At 52.4% G+C, this 25,801-nt stretch overlaps 1 protein-coding gene across 1 annotated transcript; it reads right to left on the bottom strand.

Moving 5' to 3' along the window:
- Positions 1-12,330: 12,330 nt before the first annotated feature.
- On the bottom strand, positions 12,331-20,100 carry CRIP1 (cysteine rich protein 1). The gene is made up of 5 exons (XM_061550090.1): positions 19,861-20,100; positions 16,949-17,043; positions 15,152-15,209; positions 14,308-14,408; positions 12,331-12,460 (listed from the first exon to the last, which is right to left on the bottom strand). The coding sequence occupies exons 1-4, from the start codon at positions 19,898-19,900 to the stop codon at positions 14,368-14,370; spliced, it is 234 nt and encodes a 77-aa protein (XP_061406074.1). The 5' UTR covers positions 19,901-20,100; the 3' UTR covers positions 12,331-12,460; positions 14,308-14,367.
- Between the last annotated feature and the right edge of the window lie 5,701 nt (positions 20,101-25,801).

Below are 25,801 nucleotides of genomic sequence, written 5' to 3'. Positions count from 1 at the left end.
CTCCCCTACGCCGTGTGGGTGGTGGAGGTCGAGGCGGGCGGGGGCAGGGGGTGTTATTTGACCATGCTCAGTACGGATTAGCGAAGGCGGGCAAGCTCAGACGTGGGGAAATTGAATTGTGCAGCGCTATCCTCTGCTGTAATGAACATATCCACCGCAGCAGTCATCCTCTAGCAACCTGTTAAACGCATGGCTGTGTTCACCCATCCAACCGTTAATCCAGGCTTAGCCCTGCATGGCCTCCGATATTTTGTATGTATGTGTATGTGTGTTTAAATTCATCTTCTTGGTTCTTTCGGTAAAGTCACGTAGAAGGGAAGTAATCAAATAAAAAAAATAAAACATAATAACATATATTATATTATTTTATTTTATTATTATGTTTTATTTTTATTACATTACATTATTTTATTATGTTTTATTTTTATTATTTTATTACTTTCCTTCTACGTGACTTTACCGAAAGAACCAAGAAGATAAATCCCGGCAGTCACGAAAGCTTGAAATCGAAATGTGTTGAAATTCTTTCGCGCCGTACGTATCCAACCGTGCTAATCGGAGGTGCACGGGGGCTGGGGGGGGGGGTGTGGGGGGAAGGACAACAAACTAAACACACGTTTTAAATCGACCGCAATTCCGGGTGAATCTCTGCTCGTTGGCGGATAGGAGATCAGCTTTAGTTGATGCAGAATTGTCGCACGCCAGCTGTTCAGGGATCGCGGTTTGCCTCGTGCGGTCCGAGATGGCCCCACTCGCACGGAGGCTGCCGCCGCTCGCTGCGTCTCTCTCCTGGTCGATTTTAACACGAAGCCCCCCTGCCCCACCCCCCCCCCCCCTGCTATAGCTTCACGTTTTTTGGCCAATGTCCATTTCCAAAAAAATTAATCTACAAAACATTTCCGATGTCTCCGTAGGCAGCCATATGTATTTATCATTTCCAGCCATTTCGGTCAATCCACTGCTGGATCAAGGCCTCTTCCACCACGCCGTGTCAATCACGGTACGTTATGAACTCTGCTTACCGAGTTCGACTCCTGGCCCCGCAGTAACGCCACGGTGGTGAGATGTTAACTATCTCGCCTGGTATACAGGAGGTCGTGGTTTGGATCCCGACCCTGACGCCTGCTGTGCATTTGGAGTTTTCACGTTCTCCCCGTCGTCGTGTGGATTTCTCGCCGGGGCCTCCAGTTTTCCCTTTACATGTAGAAGCATGAGTTTAAAGCGTTTGGCTGCTGTGCATTTCCACATGTTAAACCACTTCGTTGAGCTATCATTTGCGGCCAGCTCGCTTCTGAAAAAAATATCTATATAACTCAGTGGGCCTTACCTTGTAAAATATTAAAAAAAAATTAGTTTTAAAGAGTTTCGTTTAGTGGTGAGCGACATCCGAATCATTCCAGGTGCTCGCGTGCCACCTTTACCAACTCGCGCTGACCAGCTTGGTGAAGTATGGCCGAACAAAACCTCTGGTGACCCAACACGACGGTGGACAATGGGTCTTCATCCAGCAGTCGATTGATCAACTGTCTGCGAAGCAACTTCACTTGCCCGTGCGTGGGTTAGGGGCTCGTTCTGACCTCAACGGGGACCATGGCGCTGATGATGAGCGATGTACCGACCCGTGGTGATGTTTGAAACGAGGTGAAATTATAAATAAACGAGTGGATAAAAAAACCGTGGCCGACAATGTCCATCACGCTAATCTTGTGGGATTTTATTTGTTTTTAGATATTTCTGAGCTTTAGAACTCTCTTCCCTTTCCTGTAATTGTTGAGTTGACAGTTGGGGAATACTTCTGTTATAATTTAAGAAAATTTAGGAAACAGGTGGAGATCGAGCAGGGGGTGAGCGGGGGATGTGGGGTGGACGGGGGGGGGCTGCTTGACTTACACCGTGCATTAACCGTGACATTTCACGTGAATGTTCTCATTGCTGGCACGCCGATCAATAATCATGCCTACTTACGTAACACCATAAACAATGCGTCACTCGCTCCCACGCCCGCGATGTTCTCTATCAGGAATCGTCTGTGACGAACGGAGATGGCTGTGGGTGGCTTTGACTTTCGAGGACGTCAGCAGCAGTGAGCTGGCACCGCTGAGCTCCAGGGCTCGAATGCGTCACTGTCTTTTTTTTTAAAGTGATCTCAGAAGTAGTTATGTGACATCTGCTTCCGCGGACCGCTCTCTAACACAGCGGTGGGGGGTCGCAGTTCTTTGCGAGAGATCCGAGTGACATTTGCCGTTCCATGGCGAGACGCCTTTTGGTACAATCGACGAATACATTTTGTCGAAATATACAAATGTGTGTGTGTGTGTGTATCTTGTAAGTCCATGACGCACACGGCCACACATCGCGTCATTATTCTTTCCTTCCGAAAACGAATCGCGGGATGTGGGATCGGAGCTCGAGCCGTGAGTCCCACGCGACCACTCAACTTTAATTACCCCCTAACCCCCCCTCGCCTTCTGCCCCCTCCCCTCCGCCATCTGCCCCCCTCACCCTTCTGTGCCCCCCCCCCCCCCCCAACTCTCTAATCCCAATCCTCCGTGGGAACTGTGCCGCCGAATGCGTGCACATGGAAGTGTCGCGTTAGGGCTGCATAACGACCACAATGCGCACCCAATAAACCGCGTTGTGGCAATCACTACGTCTGTTCAATGCACGTGATGCGTGTGTCTGTGTGTGTACGGCCGTTAGTTAACCCACTGCTGGATGATGATGATGGTTTCCGCATACCGTGCAAGCCGTGATGTTAGCCGTGGTGCGGCAATCGAACTCGGCTCAGCGCGAGTCGGCAGCGTACAGTGCCTCTGACCACTGCTCAAAGCCGCAGTCGGCACTTCCCAACGATTTCACACCAAAAAATCAAACTTACAAATCCCCTAAAACCCAACCGTTGCGAAACTCACCGCAACCACCTCACCAACAACACCCCCGTGAGCTGGGTGTGTCGTTTCAAAAGGGCATCGTCGTCGTCGTCGTTGTCATAATCTGGTAGATTAGTGTAGAGCAGGGGTCGGCAACCTACGGCTCCGGAGCCGCATGCGCTCTTTACGGGCTGCTTCTTGACGAGGAGTACGTATGTACTCAGATGCATTGCGGCTCTTGAAATACTGAATTTTGTACCGAATTGGAAAGAAATGGCTCTTCTTGTTATTTTGGTTGCCGACCCCTGGTGTAGAGACAAAAAAAGTTTGGCTGGCTGGATGGCTGTCGGAGGGAGGCAGGGACGAAGAGAGGAACGTGCGGGCTGATAATTTTAATAAAATTTAAAACAACAAAACAACAACAATGACAACATCACGCCGTCGCCCAGGAGACGGCTCGTTGAAATTGCTGACGTGTGGAGTGGTGCCAGGTGGATGTATTACGACATTGCAGGATCGTCAGTGGTCTTCATCCAGCAGTGGATTGACCATGGCTGTTGACGATGCTGATGCAAATACATTGTATTTGTACAATCGAATTGGCTAGGAGAAATTGGGCTGCGTTGACCGCCTGGCTTTGCCAGCTTGTTTTGTTTTGGTTTGTTACGTGAACGCCGCTTGATGCGTGGTGTGCCCTGTGGGGAGCGGTGGTGCAGCGGTTAGCACGCTGCGCATAAAAACCCGGCTACTCGAGTTTGATTCCTCCCCATGGCTAGCAACACCGGTGACGATTATCTGAACCGGTCCTTGGCATTTCCTCGGTCGACTCGGCCTCAAATGAGTACCTGGTGCGATGTGTGAACATCGCCACTCGGGAGACAAAGGCGGCTGGGCGTGGTGCTGGTCCCCCCACCCCCTCGTGTGCCGTACCGGCCTTAATAGGTGCTCGCTAACAGCACTTGCCCCAACAGTCTATTTGTCTATACGGGGAATCTTTGTCTTTGCTGTTGTGTAAGATCGCACCGTGCGAACCGTTGCCGAGACACGCGGCTCGGTTTTTAGGATCTAAGAGAAGACAAAGACGCAGCGAGAGAGGCTTTCTTTCAGGCGCTCCTAGAGTTGATGAAACTTTTCCCAAGCGTATCCCGACTGCGTGGCTGTCGAGGTGAAACACTCCGTTCAGGTCTCACAGAGCTCGCAGCAACAGCAGCAGCAGCAGCGGCACACGGTCGCGTGCTTAGATAACGACCCACTGAAGCGGATTTCACAGAACTACCTCCGAATTCCCTTCAGGTGACGTCTATTCCACGCGGCACGGAGCAGTGCTTTCCCATCCGCCCTGCGACTGAGAATAACGACCGTTGAATGACCGTTAAACCGATATTTAACATTCTGAGAAATGTAATGTCATGGGTTTTTGTGTGTGTGTGTTTGTATGCTTGTGCAGTCATTGCTGACACGCCTGAGATCATTAACTCGCTACACTTGAGACCTCGGTTTAACCACAACTCAGTGTGTGGTAAGTTTATGGGTCTCTACGTGAGTCTATTTGTCTCTATGTACGAGTCGAAATGCCAGTTGTATGCCACTCCATGGGTCTCCATTGCGATTCATTGGAGACCGAGCTGAGGACATGACCCCACTAGACCGGAGAACCTGGGCTCACGACTCGATCTATTAGTCTCTGCGAGTCTATGGGTCTCTGTGTGCCTCATTGGAGCATGCGTCTATGGGTCTCTGTGTGCCTCATTGAAGCATGCGTCTGTGGGTCTGTAGCGGGCCGTGAGAGGCCTTCATCCAGCAGTGGATTGACCGCTTCAGCGGGCCATTAGAGAACGGCCCGCTGAAGTGGATTTAACAGAAGCACCTCCGAGTTGCCGTCGGCTGTACGTACGTCACCGTGACTGAGACCATGCATCGACATACTGGGCATCTATGGGGGAAACCAAGAGCTTATTAGCTCATCGGATTCCTCAAGCATGAATGACGATTCTGATGTTTCTGGCTCTCGGGCACCTGTGAACCCGGTTCATCAACTCAGGGGCTCCAGCTCTCTGCGCCCCCCCCTCTCTTCTCGCTAATCATTCAAATGCCCCCCCCCCCACCGACTCCCTCCTGTCACCTACCCCACCTCCCCCAAAAGCCGCGCGTCCCCGGCTGGGTGTGGAGGTGGAGCGAACCTCTTCGTCTGGAGGAGCAAGCAAAAGGCTCCGTGCGGAATCAAAGTCCAGCAAAGGGCGCGCTTGCTCACGTGGCGGCGTTGCCCCTGACAACCGAGCTGTGATGTCGATGTTTGTTTTTTTGTTTTATTTCGGTGAGAAGACGCCCCCCCCCACCCCCCCAGCGCGAGCCTGCAGATGAGGAATGTTGAGAACGCCCGGATTAGTCGGTCGAGTTGATTATAAAAGTCCGAGTGACATCGCTCCGCACCCACCTCTCTCTCCTTCCACTTTCCCCCTCCCCTGATCCCCCCCACCCACCCCCCCCCCCGAGTCTCACTCAGAGTTCAAGCGAAAACACGAGGCCAAAACCTCAGCTATTCGCGCTAATGTCCACACGGCCGCATCGGGCACCATACATAGGCACAGTGAAGCACATCGCTTCACACACAGTGGCACACATATATACACACACACAGACATATACACACACATATACACATACAGACATATACACACACATATATACACACACACACATATATACACACACACACATATATACATGCCTAGACATATACAGACACATATACACACACATATGCACACACACTTATACACACACATATATACACACACGTACACACACACATATATACACACACACATACATGCCTAGACACACGACGCATACATGTACACGAACATTCACCCCCCTCCGCCCCCAATAAACCTTTGCGGGCTGTTCGGGGCAAGTGCTGTTAGCGAGCACCTATTAAGGCCGGTACGGCACACGAGGGGAGTGGGTGGCCAGCACCACGCAAGGCCGCCTTTGTCTCCCCTAATGTCGATGTTTACACAATGCACCAGATACTAATTTTAGGCCGAGTCAACCTAGGGGAGGCCCAAGACTATTTCAGATAATCAGACACTCACGCACACACACACAAAGACACATATCCCCCATATAGCCTTCACAGTCTATTGGGGCAAGTGCTGTTAGCGAGCACCAATCAACACCCATACACCAACAATACACACACACACCACGCATAACCAATACGTTAAACACGCAACATACACACACAGACACGCGACATTTATTTGTCCTCAGAGTAGCACGGTTGGCTACGTACGGTGCGAAAAAAGTTCAACATACAGTACATTGTATCAGTGGTATACATCTTCTTGGTTCTTTCGGTAAAGTCACGTAGAAGGGAAATAATCAAATAATAAAAATAAAACATAATAAAATAGTGAGAATTATTTTATAATGTTTTATTTTTATTATTTTATTATTTCACTTCTACGTGACTTTACCGAAAGGACCAAGAAGATGAATCCCTGCAGTCACGAAAGCTTTAAATCGAAATTCAGTGGTATACATTTTTTCTATTTCCATCGCCGCACACGCTCGTGAATGGGAGACGCGAGGAGACAAATCCTCTAATCCCCTCGCTGTCAGCGGCTGTCAAGGGCCCAGGTGCTCAGAGGCGATGATGTCACACGGACAAATGCGAGTGAAACGTCTCCCCTAAAGCCTCGCCCGATCATCCGTGAAGTCCCCCATTCAAGACGCGGCTCCTCCCACCCCCTTTGTGATGTCATCGCCTCCACTCGTGCATCGACGTCGCTCATTGGCGGGATCTTCTTTGTTCGATGGGACCGCCTTTGCAAGTACCAGCAATATGATACTAAGGTTTTCCCGTTTTTTTCTGGCAACAAAACAAACTGAAACCTTTTACGAGGAATCATGTCTGCATTACCCACAATGCTTGTGGTCAGAATGCAAACAAACTAAAAACATCCTCTATTAATAGTTTTTGATGTTGTTGTTGTTGTCGTACCCCCTGCTGACGTGGGATACAGAGTAAACAACGTCAATTTCACACTTGCAGGTGTTCAAGCCCACGCGTGCGTCAGGTATCCGCGTCTGCCATGGTTTGTGCGATTTAGGGTTGGCTGGGTAAAGGCGTTTCAGACATCAACATCGGGATATGGAAACTCTTTGGTTAATTTCTGTTAAAGTAACGTATGTAGAAAAAAACAATAGATCACGACGTTTCGATCGTCACACAAGCCATCGTCTTCAGGTGGGAGAGAGTGAAGACGATTGCGTGTGTGGCGATCGAAACGTCGTGATCTATTATTTTTTCTACCTACGTAACTTTACCCAAAAGATCAAAGAGTATGGATTCCTGCAGTCGCGAAATCTTCACATCAACATAAGGATATGTATTTATATTCGAGGAATTCGACGAGCTTTCAAGCTATTTTTTTCTCACAGCTGTCCAGTACATGCTTGCCGAGAGCCCGGAGTATATTGTTACGGGGCACAGCAGACTAGTCAGCCCGACACGAGCACCACACTCAACCCTAACTATCCAACCTGCTCATAGGATGAGTCGTACCCCATATCCTAGCTCCCAGCCCATACCCTCTAACTCGATCTCGAACGTCAGCTCTTAATTGTAAACCCAACACTATCCCTACACCCTACAGACGGTACGCCACTCTAGACATTAGTAAAATAACACTGTAGTAAGATATACATTAGGTGACGTTTCGGGCATTGGCCCTTCTTCTGGGTCCCCGATGAAAACGGGACCCTCTGCGTAACACATTCCTGCGGAGGGAGCTGGTAGGAACGTTGGGTTGCTCGGTCAATGGCCAGGGTCAACGGCGGCGTGGTGTATTCCGCAAATATGCCCGACTGTGAGGGCGGGGCACAAGCCGGCGTGAGTAGGTTAAACGTTGAGTTTTATAAGGGCACCACGGGTGACCAGCCCCTCCCCACCCAGCCCCACCCCTCCCACCCCCCTCCCAGCCCCACCCTCCCCATCCAGACCCTCCCCACCCTCCCCTCCCCATCCGGCCCCTCCCCACCCTCCCCTCTCCACCCAGCCCCACCCCTCCCATTTTTGGATGCACGACGAACGGACGGACACAATAATCCCATGTGGGCTGGTGTAACCAGGAGGTTCCTACCAGCATAAATCTTGTCTGCTGTTCGCAGCCACTCGCAATGTCGTCTCTCCTCGCATCTCCCGCCTCCCGCCTCTGTCAACACGGCGAGAGCTCTGCCTCCACACGTTATCTCATCGCTCATTCCTCTCGCTGCTGCACCCTGGCACTCGCGTGATAACACCGCGTCCGTTTACTCATTACTCCCAGGGTGGGTGGGTGCGTGGGTAGGTGAGTTGGGGCGTGGATTTGGTGGGTGAGAGGGTGGGGTGGGTAGGTGGGTTGGGGCGTGGGTTTGGTGGGAGAGAGGGTTAGGGTGGGTTGGTGAGTGGGAGTGTGGGGTTGGTGGGTGAGAGGGTGGGGTGGGTTGGTGAGTGGGAGCGTGGAGTTGGTGGGTGAGAGGGTGGGGTAGGTAGGTGAGTTGGGGCGTGGGTTTGGTGGGAGAGAGGGTGGGGTGGGTTGGTGAGTGGATTTGGTGGGTGAGAAGGTGGGGTGGGTTGGTGAGTGGGGGCGTGGGTTTGGTGGGTGAGAGGGTGGGGTGGGTTGGTGCGTGGGTTTGGTGGGTGAGAGGGTGGGGTGGGTTGGTGAGTGGGTTTGGTGGGTGAGAGGGTGGGGTGGGTTGGTGAGTGGGTGAGTGGGTTTGGTGGGTGAGAGGGTGGGGTGGGTTGGTGCGTGGGTTTGGTGGGTGAGAGGGTGGGGTGGGTTGGTGAGTGGGTGAGTGGGTTTGGTGGGTGAGAGGGTGGGGTGGGTTGGTGAGTGGGTTTGGTGGGTGAGAGGGTGGGGTGGGTTGGTGAGTGGGTGAGTGGGTTTGGTGGGTGAGAGGGTGGGGTGGGTTGGTGAGTGGGTTTTGGTGGGTGAGAGGGTGGGGTGGGTTGGTGAGTGGGTGAGTCGGTTTAGTGGGTGAGAGGGTGGTGTGGGTTGGTGAGTGGGTTTGGTGGGTGAGAAGGTGGGGTGGGTTGGTGAGTGGGAGCGTGGGTTTGGTGGGTGAGAGGGTGGGGTGGGTTGGTGAGTGGGTTTGGTGGGTGAGAGGGTGGGGTGGGTTGGTGAGTGGGTGAGTGGGTTTGGTGGGTGAGAGGGTGGTGTGGGTTGGTGAGTGGGTTTGGTGGGTGAGAGGGTGGGGTGGGTTGGTGAGTGGGTTGGGTGGGTGAGAGGGTGGGGTGGGTAGGTGAGTTGGGGCGTGGGGTTGATGGGTGAGAGGGTGGGGTGGGTTGGTGAGTGGGTTGGGTGGGTGAGAGGGTGGGGTGGGTAGGTGAGTTGGGGCGTGGGGTTGATGGGTGAGAGGGTGGGGTGGGTTGGTGAGTGGGTTAGGTGGGTGAGAGGGTTGGGGTGGGTTGGTGAGTGGGTTGGGTGGGTGAGAGGGTGGGGTGGGTTGGTGAGTGGGTTGGGTGGGTGAGAGGGTGGGGTGGGTTGGTGAGTGGGGTTGGTGGGTGAGAGGGTGGGGTGGGTTGGTGAGTGGGTTGGGTGGGTGAGAGGGTGGGGTGAGTGGGTGAGTGGTTTGGTGGTGAGAGGGTGGTGTGGTTGGTGAGTGGGTTTGGTGGGTGAGAGGGTGGGGGTGGTTGGTGAGTGGGTGAGTGGGTTTGGTGGGTGAGAGGGTGGTGTGGGTTTGTGGGTTGGTGAGTGGGTTTGGTGGGTGAGAGGGTGGGGTGGGGTTGGTGAGTGGTTGGGTGGGTGCGAGGGTGGGGTGGGTAGGTGAGTTAGGCGTGGTGTGGTGGGTGAGAGGTGGGGGTGGGTTGGTGAGTGGGTTTGGTGGGTGAGAGGGTGGGGTGGGTGGTGATGGTTTGGGAGTGAGAGGGTGGGGTGGGTTGGGTGAGTGGGTTGGGTGGGGTGAGAGGGTGGGGTGGGTTGGTGAGTGGGTTGGGTGGGTGAGAGGTGGGGTGGGTTGGGAGTGGGTTGGGTGGGTGAGAGGGTGGGGTGGGTTGGTGAGTGGGGTTGGGGGTGAGAGGTGGGTGGGTTGAGTGGGGTTGGTGGGTGAGATGGTTTTGGTGGGTTGGTGAGTGGAGTGGGTGGTGAGAGGGGGGGTGGGTTTGTGAGTGTGTTGGTGGGTGAGAGGGTGGGTGGTGTGAGTGGGTTGGGTGGGTGGAAGGGTAGGGGTTGGGTGAAGTGAGTGGGGTTGGGTGGGGGAGAGGGTGGGGTGGTTTTTGAGTGGGTTGGGTTGGGTAGAGGGGTGGGGTGAGTGAGGTGATGGGTTTTGGTGGGTGAGAGGGTTGGTGTGGTGGTGAGTGGGTTGGGTGGTGAGAAGTGGTGGGGTGGGTAGGTATTGGGGCGGGTGGGGTGGTGGGTGACAGGGTGGGGTGGGTAGGTGAGTGGGTTTGTGAGTAGTAGGTGCGTGCTCGGGTAGGCGAGTGGGTGGGTGGGTTGGTGGTGTTGTGGTTCGCAAGCTGCGCTTAGTCTTGTCCAGCTTCGTAGGTACGGTGACATTGGGTACACGGAATAAATGAAAGTTCGACGTTTCGCTGCACCACGCGCTGGCAGCTTTACACACAAAATGAACGCAGATGCACATGGCGTTTTATGGTTGAGACGCCTTAATGCTTTTTTGTGTGTGGGCTGTTACTGTCTTTGCTTAATTGGCTCAGAATCTCTCGAGCAAATATCACGCTTTGAATAAACCGGAGGCCCATACGGACAAGTACACAGATAAGCGGCAGCTCTGCAAGATCAGAACAAGATTATTTTGGATTGCTTATTTTATTTTTCAACCAGGGCGGGTTTGCGTCAGACGAGAGCTCATATCTAAACAGAGAGGGACCTTAACCCGTGAACACGTGACAGTTCAGCAGCGTCGGTTCTGCTGCTGATGAACTGTGCACTCACACAGCAGGCGCGTACGGCTGATGGGATGTGTTAAACAATAACTTGTACATACTCTTCGATTTAAAGCTTTCGTGACTGCAGGGATTCATCTTCTTGGTTCTTTCGGTAAAGTCACGTAGAATGGAAATAATAAAATAATAAAAATAAAACATAAATGCATATAGAGAGCTATATTTATTTTATTATGTTTTATTTGTATTAGTTTATTATTTCCCTTCTACGTGACTTTACCGAAAGAACCAATAAGTTGTACATACTCTATTTTCTTATTTGCACAAATGACCAAAATATGAAGAAGGAGGCGTCGCGTGCGACTTTGTATTTTGATTCGATGAGAATGTTTTCTTTTAAATAATAAAATTGGCCAAAATACAAAATTGGAGCTCGTTGCTGCGTAGGGCCACGTTGGCTGACACGTGGCCTCGCGTGTCGCGATCCGAGCTCTGATTGCCACTGAACGCACATGGCGCTGATACTGATGGTGAATTCGAGGCGGGGTTGGGGAGAAGGCTAGGTGAGGCCTTAATCCAGCAGTAGATTGACAAAAAGTCTGTGTTTCTTAAAAATGCATCTAAAGAGGAAGGACAGAGCACTCAACCTCGACGTTCGACAGAAAACTGACAGCGAAGGCATGCATAAGCAGTCAGGATTGAGTAGGTTGTGATGGATATGATGCGTGTGTAGGATGCATGATAGGCCCTGGATGTCCGGTGGCACTTCTTGGGTTTGATCCAGGCTCACTGACGCCTGTATATTTGAAGTTTGTAAGTTCTCCCCGTGGTCGCGTGGATTTTTCTCCGCGTTTTTTCCCTCCACGTTCAGAAATGTGCGTTTAGAGTATGTGACTGCTGTAGGTGTCCACGTGATAAGCCACTTCGTTGAGCTATCATTTGCGGCCAGGTCGCTTCGTAAAAATAGCTACATAGCTCAGTGGCCCTTACCAGGTAAAATACCAAAAGAAAATCTAGTTGAGAATGGAGGAGTCCTCGACAAACCAATTTGCTTATCAGCCAGTCATCGTTCACTTAGCTGCAGGTATCTCAATCCTCTCCTCCACCTCCTCTGTCTCGGTTGTCTGGAACTCCCTTACCCACAGGCAGCCAGGCGCTGGGTGGATTGTGGCATCGCAGGAACACGAGATGCGAAATAAGTTCAACATGCACACGTAACGCAGCGGTGGCGTAGGTTTGGGTGGGTAGGGCATTCATTGAGCAGTGGATTGGGATGTTTGCACACAGCGTTGGTGTACGGTGTTTTTTCTGCAATATTTTGCTGTCTTTTCTTGCATTTTCTGTTTGCACTTAGTCACATATTCACTTTAAGATGTTTTTTTGTTCATGTGTTTTGTTTTTTGTTTGTTGCGGTTGCACCCGATTCAAGAGCCGAATGGCTCACAGGGCTCTACCTAATAAATGAACTTGAACTTGATGGCGATTGTCATTGTGCTGGGCAATTACTGACCGTGTGAGTTTGTGGTCCTGTCAATGCGTCGGGACAAGCGATGAGACGGCGCACACACGAGGTTTCGTTTACGGTTTTATTATTTCATTGTGATCGGTAACAAATGCAATGGGATTAAAAAACACAATTCTTGAGTGAAAGCTGGATGGATGTGATGAAGGCGTCCTGGTGTCAGTCTCCGTTCCTCTCATCCTGTGGAGAGACAGAGGCAAAGGTTCCCCCCGCTTAGCCTCGGACCATCGGGGCAAGTGCAGTGTGTGCGAGCACTTCTATCGAGGGGAAACATTTAGGTGAGTGTGCCCGCTTCTCGATAAGAGTACGTCCCGAACCGCACCACAACCCCTTAACGGAGCTTCAATCGCATCGACTCATCCTGAGCAGAGTTCACGTGCACACCCCCCCCGTCGTTACAGACCGATGGGGCGGAGAGAGCTACAGTATGTGACATGAATTCGCAACCTCGGGTTCGAAAACGCATTCCTGATCAAATATGACGAGAGGCTAAGCGACGACGCAGCGAGATGATACCGACGGCATTTGCGCTGTGCGTTTGACACGGCTTTGGGGTCGGAGTGTGACCCATAGCTAACCGAGCGATGGTCCTTTACGATAAAAAAAAAAACATCTGGCGCTTCACCAGCATCGCTTCACGCGAGCCCGATACATATTTACTTGTGCGGTTTATACACCAATAGCAGAACCACACGAGGAAGAAAGAGAGAGAGTGATGGAGGGGTATGGCCTGTGCAGTCCTGAAACGACCCCCTGGCAGCAGCTGCTGGATCGGCCCGCACGGGTTGTTTGACCGAAGCTGATTGAAGCGGTCTGCAGGGCGCGGCATCTTTACTGGGCGGCGTGGGAGGGGTGGTCGTGGCGGGACACTGTTCGTTGCTGTGATTGCGTTTTTGCTTTTTTACAGCTTCAGTGTGTGGTGTGCGGCAATAGCGCTGGTTAGAGATGATTATTGCGGTGGTGGTGGTGGTGTTGGGCGTGGTGATGGTGGGGTTAATGATTGTAATGTTGAGGATTATGGTGGTGGTCAGTGTGGTGGTGGTGGTGGTGTTGGGCGTGGTGATGGTGGGGTTAATGATTGTAATGTTGAGGATTATGGTGGTGGTCAGTGTGGTGGTGATGGTGGTGTGGTTAATTATTATATTGAGGGTGATGATGATGGCGGTGTTGTTAATGGTTATACATTTTTGTCGATGATGGTGGTGGTGATGTTGAAGGTGTTGACGGTGGTGGGCGGGGTTGAGGATGAATTATGTTGAGGATGATGATGGTGGTGCTAGAGGTGGTGTTGTTGCTGGTCGGGTTGGTAATTCATTGATTATTATAAAGTCGAGAGAGGGGAGGCTTCATCCAGCAGTGGATCGATCATTCAGAAAAGTAAGTCGGCTTTGGCAGGACGCATCCCTGGAAGGGATGAAAGACGGTGATCAAGAAGATGAAGTGGCTGCCGAGGAGATGGAACGCATCACACAGAGAGAGAACCTCCACCACGGAAGAGATACAACGATGACATTAGTTCGTGTGGAGGTGTTGGGTGGATTGTGCCATGGCAGGATACTTGGAGAGGCCTTCATCCAGCAGTGGATTGATCATGTCTGATTATGATGATGTGCATGCGTGCGTGAAGTGCTCGGCAAAGTGTAGCTTTAGACTGTACCAAGTAGTGCGGTGATGGTGGGACAGGAGGGGGTGGGGAAGCATTGGATTGATCATGTCGGATTATAATAATGCACGTGCATGAAGTGCAAGGTTAAGTGTAACTTTGGACCGTACCAAGTAGCGTGGTGATGATGATGGGGGGCAGTGGATTGGTAATGTGTGACTAGAAGTGCAAGATTAGGTGTAACTTTGGACCGTACCAAGTAGCACGGTGATGATGGGGGGGGGGGGGGGGGCAGTGGATTGGTGCAAGATTAGGTGTAACTTTGGACTGTACCAAGTAGCGTGATGATGATGGGGGAGGGGGGGGCAGTGGATTGGTAATGTCTGATTCGAAGTGCAAGATTAGGTGTAACTTTGGACCGTACCAAGTAGCGCGGTGACGGTGGAGGAGGGGGGGGTGGCGTTGTGGACGACGGACATGCCCATTAGTTGTACGTGTGGCTCTCCGTGCCACCGTGACCGAAACCTGGATGGGGACAGCGGACAGAGCACGTGACGAGAGCGTGACGCCACCTGTCACCGCCGTGCCTTGCCGAGACCGGTGACGGATACAACAACAACAGCAACAACAACAACAACGACTGTCATGATCTCACCCGCAAAGGGAGATGTGATAATGGTGGGGGCGGAGATGGGCTTCGGTTAAAAATAAAAATAAACCACGAAATCATGGAGAGAACTGTACAAGCGTGGCTTCCAAAGTGAGAAAACAAATTGTGATGCTGCTGTTGGCAAACAAGCGCAATTAACAAGACGAAAACAAAAAACACCTCAACGCATCCGTCAAGAATGCTGCCTTGAAATAAACATGTTGGGGCAATGGGCCTTCTTGGAATTTAGGGCAGACTCATTGCGCTGTGTGTGGCAGTCGCTCCTTCTCAGTTGGGGACAAGTCATGTCGGCGCACGACGCTGTGATGTGGTCGGCACTACGATCTAATTTATGGCCGGGTAGACCCAGGGGGAGGACCACGGCGTGCTCTGAGAAACGCTTGATACAGCAATCGTGCTGTGACGGTTCCACCTGAAGACGGAAGCTTGTGTTGCCTCCGAAACGTCGTGATTTTTATTTTACTTTTATTAATTTTAATTTTATTTTTTTACGTGACTTTACCGAAAAAACCTAAGAGTATCACAAGTATGGTCAAACAAGTCCCACAAACAAGACGCGGCGTTGGGAGGCCCAGCAGGGGACTCGTTGCGGGATCACCTTTGGGGCCGAACGTCGCCGCGTAGCATGGCTTGTGGCAGTACGGCTGCCCCTCGTGCTGATGGTTCAGAAACACACGAAGACGCACGTGGCAAGGGTCGCGCGGTTAGTAGCGCTCATCCAGAGCACTTCTCGCTCCAGCCCGTATAGTCCAGTTCGTAGAGTCCAGTCCGTACTATCCAGTATGGACAATCTTTCATCTACATACATTCCTCGACTTATGAACACTCCACTTACGAATGTCCGCACTTACGAACCAGGTTCCATTTTTTTCTTCTAAGATCGACTTAAAATGCAAAACTAATACTTGCAAACTGAACCGCTGAACTATTTTGTTCAGAGGAGCGGCCCTCAGTGACATGTGATGAGGCAGTCTCGCGCTGGGAGTGAGTGTTTGTGTGGTGTGTGTGTGTACGCGCGCACGCACGCACATGTATGTGTCTGAAAGTGAGTGAGTGTGCACGTGTGTGTGTGTGTGTGCATGCGCGTGAGTGTGTGTGTTTGTGGGGAGCAGTAGTGCAATGGTAAGCGCGCTGCGCCACGAACCCGGCGACCCGAGTTCGATTCCCGCTTGTGCAATTGTGGAGTCTTGGGCCTCTTCCTCTAGGTCGACTCAGCCTCAAATGAGTACCTGGTGCGGTGTGTAACCATCACCACTAGGGAGACAAAGACGGTCGGGCGTGGTGCTGGCCACCCACCCCCTCGTGTGCTCGCCAACAGCACTTGCCCCTACAGTTTGTTAAGGCTATACAGGGGATCTTGGTCTTTATTTTCTGTGCAATAAGCAAGTCAGCATCGGGACTTAAGATAAGTGAAAATAAAATGGATTTTTTTCTCTATTTATGGTACTTTATTTTATGTTTTACTTACTCTACGTATTACAGTATCACCCGCAAATGTGCAATAGTTCTTCTTATTTATGGGTTTAACAATGTTTCACTTTGTTGTTATAACACTGATCGTTCGTGCATTTGAATGCAGCACATTATTGCGTTCCGACTTACGAACCGCTCCACTTACGAACGGAGTACAGGAGCTGATTATGTTCGTAAGTCGAGGACTGTCCGTACATTACTCCAGGACGTCTACCCGCGTTAGGGCGCCACCCTACAGCACTCTGCGATCTGCAATCTCCAGTCCGTGTACTCCAGTCCGTGCACTCCATTCCGTGTACTCCAGTCCGTACACTCCAGTTCGTACACTCCAGTTCGTACACTCCAGTCCGTTCACTCCAGTCCGTACACTCCAGTCCGTACACTCCAGTTCGTACACTCCAGTCAGTTCACTCCAATCCGTACACTCCAGTCCGTACACTCCAGTCCGTGTACTCCAGTCCGTACACTCCAGTCCGTATACTCCAGTCCGTGTACTCCAGTCCGTGTACTCCAGTCCGTACACTCCAGTCCGTGCACTCCAGTCCGTTCACTCCAGTCCGAATACTCCAGTCCGTACACTCCAGTCCGTGCACTCCAGTCCGTTCACTCCAGTCCGAATACTCCAGTCCGTACACTCCAGTCCGTGTACTCCAGTCCGTGTACTCCAGTCCGTGTACTGCAGTCCGTGTACTCCAGTCCGTACACTCCAGTCCGTACACTCCAGTCCATCGACAGTCAGTCCGAACACCACTTAATCGCTCACTCCAGTCCGTGTACTCCAGTCCGTACACTCCAGTCCGAATACTCCAGTCTGTACACTTCAGTCCGTGCACTCCAGTCCGTACACTCCAGTCCGTCGACAGTCAGTCCGAACGCCGTTTAATCGCTCACTCCAGTCCGCGTACTCCGGTCCGCGTCTCACCTCGGCGTGGGAGCCAGGGGTCAGCGTCTTCTTGCACTTGGCGCAGGTGAGGCAGGGGCGGTGCCAGTCTTTACCCAGCGAGGTGACCCTCTCGGCTAGGAGGAGAGTGGAGGGGGGGGTAAATACATGTTTTATTTACGCATACAGAACTTGTTTACCAAGCGGCACCTCACGAGTTTCACGTTTGTGGATAATTACCCCCCCCCCTCTTTTTTCCAGGGCAATTGCCGAGAAACGCTGTATTTGTACGGATATATTGATATCTTTATTTTCCTTTTTTACGTGGAATTGTACCTAACTCATAGTAGCTCGCGTTCACTGATTAAAATCAGGCTTTTGTTAATACCGGTTTTTTTATGCAAAAAAGCGTTTCCGTAGTCAGATGCATTCTGCTGATAATGATACAGTCCGACCACAGCCACTCACCCACTCACTCTGCAGTCACAGAGCCGGGATCACAGCAGAACCCATCAAACCAGAAGGGATGTATAAATCACTCCATTACATCGTCACGAACTACTCACTTACCAATCACCCCCTTTGTTAATTCACTGCTGGATAAAGGTCTCCCTCTCACACTCCGTGACGGTCATAGGGGGGTGTTGTTTGACCATACTTCACCACGCTGGTCAGTGCAGCTTGGTGAAGGAAGGGCGTAGCTAGATGACTACGGGGATGGCCGTGGACTTTGGCAAAGACGAACGAACCATCACTCGCCACTGTTGTTATCGGCGTGGCTGGAAAACCAATGATCAGTGCAGTACAGGCGGCTCCACTGACATACGTGAGGTCCAGTTCCTAGGAAGTATGTCGCAGGTCGAACCGGCTTAAGTGGAGGACTTACTTCCGAAGTTCAACATGCATACGAACATACCGCACCGCCCGCAGTGGATCAGCGGCACGAACATCGAGGAAGAAACGGGGATAGTGCGCCGAGAAGGCCCGGGCAAGGTGCCTTATTACACGGGCAAGGTGGCTTATTACACGGGACGGCCACGCTTACTCTGATGCGGGTGTTAAAGCAACACTCCCGCCCAGCTGGAGGGAGGGATGGAGGGAGGGAGCGTGGGATGGGTGAGCAGCGAAGGCACCTCTACGTTGCCGCTGCCAAGTATTGCGTTGTCAAATATCTAGGGGAGTTCGTGTGTTCGTTCGGCGAAGGTCGCCCGCGATCCAGGCTCGTGTGGAAGGTCGTCGACCAGCTGCAGCAGTAGCAGCAGCAGAAGCAGCTCACGCCACGGTGTTTATTCTATGGGTCTTTCGGTAAAGCCACGTAGATAGAAAAATAATAATAAAAATACCACGACGTTTCGAAGCGTGGCAGAGGCGGAATCAGCTGTGTGAGTGTGTTTTTTTTACTATTTTTAGTTTACCAGGTAATAGCTCTTTTTTTAGAAGCGACCTGGCCGCAACAAAACGAAGTGGAAAAGTAGAGCGGCCAAATACTCTAAACGCATGCCGATTCTAAATGTGGAGGGAAAACCGGAGGACCCGGAAAAAAAATCCACGCGATCACGGGGAGAGAGACACGCAAACTTCAAATATAGAGCAGCAGGCGTCAAGGTCGGGATCGAACCGACGCCCACATTGTCATAGTTTATTCGTTTCCTTATCCCATTCACCTCCACCACTCCCCCCCCCCCCCACCGTACATATCTGACCTTTGACGCGACCCCTGTCACTTACCGCCTAAGAACATTTCACCTGGAATGCGCCCCATCTCGTCCGATCTCCAACGCTAAGCAGGGTTGGAGATCGGATATATCATAGTTGGATGGGTCACCATCCACCATCCACAACCACCACCTAACCAAGCTTTCCCAGTGGCGGGAGTCAGCTTACGGCATGCGCAGGTGTTGGCCCCCGTGCATAACAGATGCTATCGGCTCATGTCAGTGCCAGGTGGTGGACAGGAGACAGTCAAGTGCAGCACGAGCGATCGTTGTACTGCACTGCCGTGCTCCCACCAGCTCAGCACTGACCAGCGTGTTGGTGAGAAGTTGTCACGTGACCACCACCCGCCCGATCACACCTAAACTCTGGTCGTATCATCACCACCAATGTTGTCCACACCTGCGTCTCACGAATGCCGCGGCCACGTTCACGACCTCTCGGGCGGGCCCCCAGGGCGCGTGATGGCAAGCGAGGCGTCAACGTGACGGCTGATACGCGATGCACAACGTGTTAACAGCAGAGAGTGTGTGCGTGTGGGAGCCAAGCAGCTCGCTTGGCTCCCACACGCACACACTTTCTCAACCTCGCTCTCGTCGCCAATACCAATACAATGCCGACACCCGACACTCGCTACTCAGTGGCGGCGACGTCACCGCGGCGCCCGTGCCAGGCCAGGTGCACTTTGAGGCCACGTGAACTCGTCGAAGACTCGATGACGAAGGATGTCACGGGACAGACCCAGGTGTGCCATAGGGGTTGACTGACTGAGATGACTGGCAGATGCACCAGCTGTGCCCCCTACTGTGTCAACTTCCCCCACACTAACAAAGATCCCCCGTAAAGACCTAGACTATAAGGGCAAGTGCTGTGAGCGAGCACCTATGAAGGCCGGAACGACACACGACTGCGTGGGTGTCCAGCACCACGCCCGGCCGCCTTTGTTTCCCTAGTGGAGATGTTTTTACGCACCGCACCAGGTACTCATTTGAGGCTGAATCGATCTAGGGTAGGCTCAGAACCGGTTCAGATAATCGTCACTGGTATTGACTGTGAGCGAGAATCGAACCCTGGTCGCCGGGTTCGTAGCGCAGCGCGCTAACCGCTACGCCACCGCTCCCCACTCACACACCAAAGACAAAGATCCCCCGTATAGCCTTAACAGACTGTAGGGGCAAGTGCGGTTAGCGAGCACTTATACACACACACGCCACACTCACACACACAGACGCGACCCTCACCGAAATACACCTCCTTGGTGCACTTGGGACACTTGGGCATGGTTGCGGATGAAATCGGGGTGGCGTCTCTTCGTGGTCTCGGATCTCCTCCTCCTCTCTCGCTCTGCTTTGCTCGCTGCTGCCGCCGCCGCCGGAGGAGAGTGAGTGAGTGAAGCCGGCCCTCGGCGTGCGGGTTTATTTAGGCGGGTGGGGTGGGGTTGTGGTGGTGGTGGTGTGGATGGGTTCGGACTGGACTGGGTTGTGGCGATGATGTCGTGGAGCGGCGTGTAAGCGGTGGGTGGGGCAAGTTTTTCTTCTTTTTTTCACGACGAGGGAGTGGTAGTGAACGTGGGCGTGTGGAGGAGGCGGGGGGGGGGTGTCGCGCGTGCGATTTTGTACGAACTCAAAATGTTTCCCAACTCGACGGAGTCTCTCGCGGCGTGCGCGTCATTTGATCACCGTGCTCGCTACTCACGCGTTCCCCAATCTGTTCCATTCGCACGATTGAAAGTACGTTCCCTGTTCAAACCCAAACTCACAAGGCCTTCTCCACCTTCTCCGACTCCTGACTGTATAGAGCTGAGATATAGACCACCTCGTTCCTCTTTTAGTCTCCCACACCCCACAACCGCCACCCCTCCCCCCCCCAATAAATTAATTAATAAATACTCCTCCGCATAGCTTCCATGTACGCTGTTGGGTGAAGTGCTGTTGAACGAGAACGCCGGAAAGTCAGCGTGGCGCACGAGGAAATCGCGTGGCTAGAACCACCCCGGGCCGCCTTTTTAAAATCCTTTATATTAAGTTCACTTGCTTGCTTGCTTAGGACCGTGCAAATCTTTCGGTCGTTTTTTTAACCCACTTCCCGTGATCAAATCGAGCTGACATTTTCCACACAGACTCGTTGTGCGTGACAATTAATGTTCGTGACATTTTTTCCCCAAAATTTTACACTTATTAGGAATGTTTTTTATATTTAATTACCAATTGCTTAATGCTGCCATGCAATCATCTGACCCATAGGTGGCAGCCATCTCAAGCCAGAGGACGAGAGGACTCTAGCCGCCACGCATATAAAGGATTTATAGTGCCGATGTTGAACCTAGCGCACCAAATGTACTCACAGCACGCATGCCGACTTTGCTGTCGCACCGTACTCATTCGAGGCCGAGTCGACCTCGAGGAGTCCCAGCACCGGTTCAGACAGAGTGTCACGCTGGTGTTGGTATGTCGTGAGCGGGATGTAGGGGCGACGGGTTCGTAGCGCGGCGCGCTGATCGCTACACGGTGCGCATTGCGTGTTCAGTCGCCCCCGTGCCTAAAAACCGCGTTGACGAGTGTCGGGGCGTTCGTGGTCTCGGCGCGACTCACTGCACCCCCCCCCGTCAACCTTGCTCCCTACCCCCCCCTAGCAGCGCTGGATCAAGCTCGTGCGGGGGCCTGTCGTATATGTTGTTATAAAGGGGCCCTAAATACAAAAAAACACGTAAATATTAAAACACAATATTTTTTACTTGCAAAGTAGAGTAATTGTATTTTTTCATTTACTATACAGCTAGATTATACTACAAATCGCTAACCTCAAACACCCAGTCGTTCATGAAAGTCGAAGGCGGTATAGTACTCTAGTAATAGAGCAAGTGAAGAATCACTGAAACGAAATTGATAGCTTGAAAGCGTTTAGCGCGGGGCCCTTTAAAGTGCGGGGACCGTAGCTACTACACGTGTAGCTACTACACGTGTAGTAGCTACACGTGCAGTAGCTACACGTGCAGTAGCTACACGTGCAGTAGCTACACGTGCAGTAGCTACACGTGCAGTAGCTACACGTGCAGTAGCTACACGTGCAGTAGCTACACGTGCAGTAGCTACACGTGTAGTACCCGAAGCTGGCCACATTTAGAATCGGCGTGCGTTTCGAGTATTTGGCTGTTATACATTTGCACGTGATTAGCCACTTCGTTGAGCTATCATTTGCGGCCAGGTCGCTTCTGAAAAAGTGCTGCATAGTTCATTGGGGCCTTACCGGGTAAAATAAAAAAAGTTTAAAAGTTTAGTTTAGAACTCGGTTCACGGCATACGTAGCACAGAGTGCTAACACAACTGTATTAGCGCCCCCTTCAACAAATATCACTCTCAATCAATGTATTCAAGTCGTGTTTGCATTGCACTGCTTGCATGTTTAGTTTGCAGTGGCCCGTGACAACCCACTGCTGGATGAGGGCTTCCCCACGCTTTGTCGGTCCACGATTGTTGTTTGTTCGGAGCCATACTTCACCACCCTGGTCGGAGCGGGTTTGGTTTAAATGAAGGGTGGTGGCGATGCGCTTCCAGTTGCCGCGTGTCCAGATAGTTCCAAGTTTAAGTTGCTTAACGAGGAGAGAGATAGAGAGTGGGGGAGATGAAACTGAACTAAACTAATTTAATTTCACCAGGTGAGGCCCACTGAGCTGCAACCTGGCTATTACAAATGACAGCCCAATGAAAGTGGCTTATCATGTATAGCAGGCAAAAATTCCAAACGCGTGGTTCTAAATGTGGAGGGAAACACCGGAGGACCCGGAGGAAAAAAATAAAAACAGGCGTCAGGGTCTGGATCAAACCCACGAAATACCACCGGACATACAGGGTTTATCATGCATCCTACACACGCATCCATGACAACCTACTCAATCCTGACTGCGTATATATTCCTTCGCTGTCAGATTTTCGTCGAACGTCGAAGTTGAGTGCTCTGTCCTTCCGCGAAATCCCAAGCACTCAGCCTCATCCTATGTTGAATGTCTGCACCCACATGATCAACGATAGCTTCTGCTGCCGATAGCTGGTGTGTGTAGAGTCGCTGACCTACCGCACACCAGGCGAGGTAGTTAACATCTCGCCACCGTTGGGCCCTCCCCGAGATAATATCGAACCCACGACCTCCTGGGGAGACCCGCACCTGAGTCACCATGCAGCATCCTCTACTGCGACGGGAATCTAACTGAGGTTAGGAGAGTTTGGAGAGAGAAGACGAGAGAGAGAGATAGATAGACAGGGAGATCGCCTGTCGATGCAGGGGCTGCTGTATCAGCCGCCTGGGATCACCATGCAGCACCCTCACCACGGCCGGGGGAATCCAACTCAGGTTTGGGCGGGTTCAGAGCGCAGTGCAGCCGAACCCGAACGGAGCTTTCGACCTCGGGGTTAAAAGGCGCGGGCGTGTGGCACGCGTTACGAGCCGTGTCTCTCGCCACCGTCGGGAGAGGACTTTGGCTGGCTTTCTTGCGCGTCGTGGCAGATGCAGCAAGCCCCAGCCATCAACAGCCACTCCTCCCTCCATATCTCTCTATCTATCTATCTTTCTCTATCTTTCTCTCTCTATCTTTCTCTGTCTATCTTTCTCTCTATATATGTCTCTATCTCGCTTTATCTCTCTCTCTTTCTATCGTCGTCCCCTCTCTCCTGGCCCGACACGATCTCTGGTTTTTCATGACGCACGTTCTCCCATTATCGTTTGTTTTGAAGCTGTCATTGATTACCGAAGGGTCAACGTGCCACTTTTAAGAGGTCGTCGCGGGCAAGACTGTTGAGGTTGCCTCCTCCACTCCCCCCTAACCCCCCCCCACCACACTCACCGCCGTCGCTTCCTTCTTTCTGCCCTATGTCCCGTAGCGGGTTTGTAGAGTCGAGACCCGACTCTCAAATCAGTCGAATCGCCGCTGCCGCTGTCTCCACCTGGATTGTGGTCTCCCTCTTGTTGCGACGGTGGCTTGACTTTGAAGGCCCTCTCATCACCACCACCACAATAACCACCACCACAATCACCATCACCACCACCACAACCACCACCACAATCACCACCACCACCATAATAACCACCACTCCTTCTCCTTGGTCCCCGGCCTCTGGGTGCCACTGCCTGTGCCCGCCTCGATCACGTGCCCTCCTACACCCTGCGCACGTGTTCATAGCGTGGTGCACTAACCACTGCGCCACCACTCCCCAACGACCAGCCTAGACAGACGCTTGGGGCAGGTGCTGCCAGGTGCCTGCGTTGTCACTCTCAGTCACTCCCCCAGTGGTGCCAACTGGTGGCTGAGTCAGCCCGACGGGTGTAGCCCTGCGCCACCAACCCGGCGTGCCGAGTTCGATTCCCCGATGTGACGATGGGCAATCTGACCCGAGATGACCGGCAGATGCATCACCCACACCTGTACTACCCATTCACACAAAAGACAAAGATCCCCCGTATAGCCTTGAAGAGACTCGTGGGACAGGTGCTGTTAGCGAGCATCAATGTAGGCAGGCACGGCACACGAGGGGATGGGTGGCCAGCATCACGTCCGACCGCCTTTATCTGCCGAGCGACGATGTTTACACACCGCACCAGGTACACGTTTGAGGCTGAGTCGACCTAGGAGAGGCCCAGGATCGATTCAGATAATCGTCAGTGGTGTTGGCCGTGATCAGGAAGCGAACTCGGGTCGCCGGATTTGTAACGCAGCGCGCTCAGCACTGTCCCGCACACACTCACCCCCAACTGACCCAAAGACAAAGATCCCCCGTATAGCCTACAGACTGCGAGGGGCAAGTGCTGTTAGCTAGCACATACGAAGGCATAACCCCAACACAGTGTCACACACACACGCGCACACATCACTCACGTATCGTACCCCCTGGAGGGTTGAAATTATTAATGACATCCGAGTTCAGAAGGGTCGTATAACCGGTCAGCGGGTGCTCGTGTGTGGGTAGTGTGAGGTGTGGTGAGGGCAGTGCGGTGGTTGGCCGGTTGTTCTGGTTGAAGTCATTGCGATGTAATTGTCAACGTTGTTGACTTTCACAGTAGGGCGCGCGTGTGTGCGTGTGTGTGAGCGTGTGGGTGTGTGTAGTAGGGAGCGGTGGTGTAGCGATTAGCGCGCTGCGCTATGAACCCGGCCACCCGGGTTCGATTCCCGCTCACGGCTAACGCCAGTGACGTTTGTTTGAACCGGTCCTGGGCCTCCCAAAGGTCGACTCAGCCTCAAATGAGTACCTGGTGCGATGCGTATACATCGCCACTGGGGAGACAAAGGCAGTCAGGCGTGGTGTTGGACACCCACCCCCTCGTGTTCCGTAGCAGCCTCCATAGGCGCTGCTCGCTACATTAACTTGCCCCAACAGCCCGCCAGAGGCTATACGGGGGATCTTTGTCTTTTGCCTTTGAATGTGTTATGGGCAAAATAAAATAACGTAATGCGGTACCGGATACAAGAAAGGCGCGTGTTTGATCGGCGTCGTCAAGAACCATGCAGCCACGCCCCGGTCTCGCTTGCCACAGAGGCTCTCGGCTCAACACATGGGGGGGGGGGGGGTCTCATCTAGCGCACGACACGTTCCCTATCCGTCACGTGCTATCCCCCCCGAGATTATTTAAAAGTGTCACAGCTCCCAGTGACTGACGAATATGGGAACGAGGAGCGTTCCAGACAGCCGCAGAAGCGCATCTGAAGGAGCGCGTGGCGGTGGCCGCCGCCGTCTTTGTCCGATGGCCATCCGAAGGTCGCTGCGAGGCCTGACCGTGGAACGAGTGATGCTTTGTTGTGACGTCTGTTGTGACGTCTGTTTGAACCGTTCATGTAAATGAAGATAAAGGCGTAGCCCCCGCAATTGTCTGCCCACGCCACTGTTGGTGGAAGGGGAAGCTCTCGAAATTGTTCGCCTTGATTTTTTTGCGTCACTGCGAGAGTTGAATTCTGACCACCACCTTCGCCGATGGTGGCGCATGCAGTTACCAGCGGCACGTCGTACGGCGTGGGGGGTTACTCTCCAACGTGCCGGAGTGCTGAAGCGACGAGACATTTGGCTTGACAACTTCACTTTAGTTTGCGGCTCTGTCGGGTGGAGTGAGGGAGGGAGGGAGTGACGACACAACATTGCTATTGTCATCTACTCAACCTGACCTCTGGCTGGTCAGAAGTCTGTTTCGTGATCGGAGTTC

This window comes from Lethenteron reissneri, chromosome 11 (assembly GCF_015708825.2).
Source record: "Lethenteron reissneri isolate LAM-NWPU_2019-01 chromosome 11, ASM1570882v1, whole genome shotgun sequence".
Classification (NCBI taxonomy): Eukaryota; Metazoa; Chordata; class Hyperoartia; order Petromyzontiformes; family Petromyzontidae; genus Lethenteron; species Lethenteron reissneri.
This window is presented reverse-complemented; position numbering and strand designations above follow the sequence as displayed.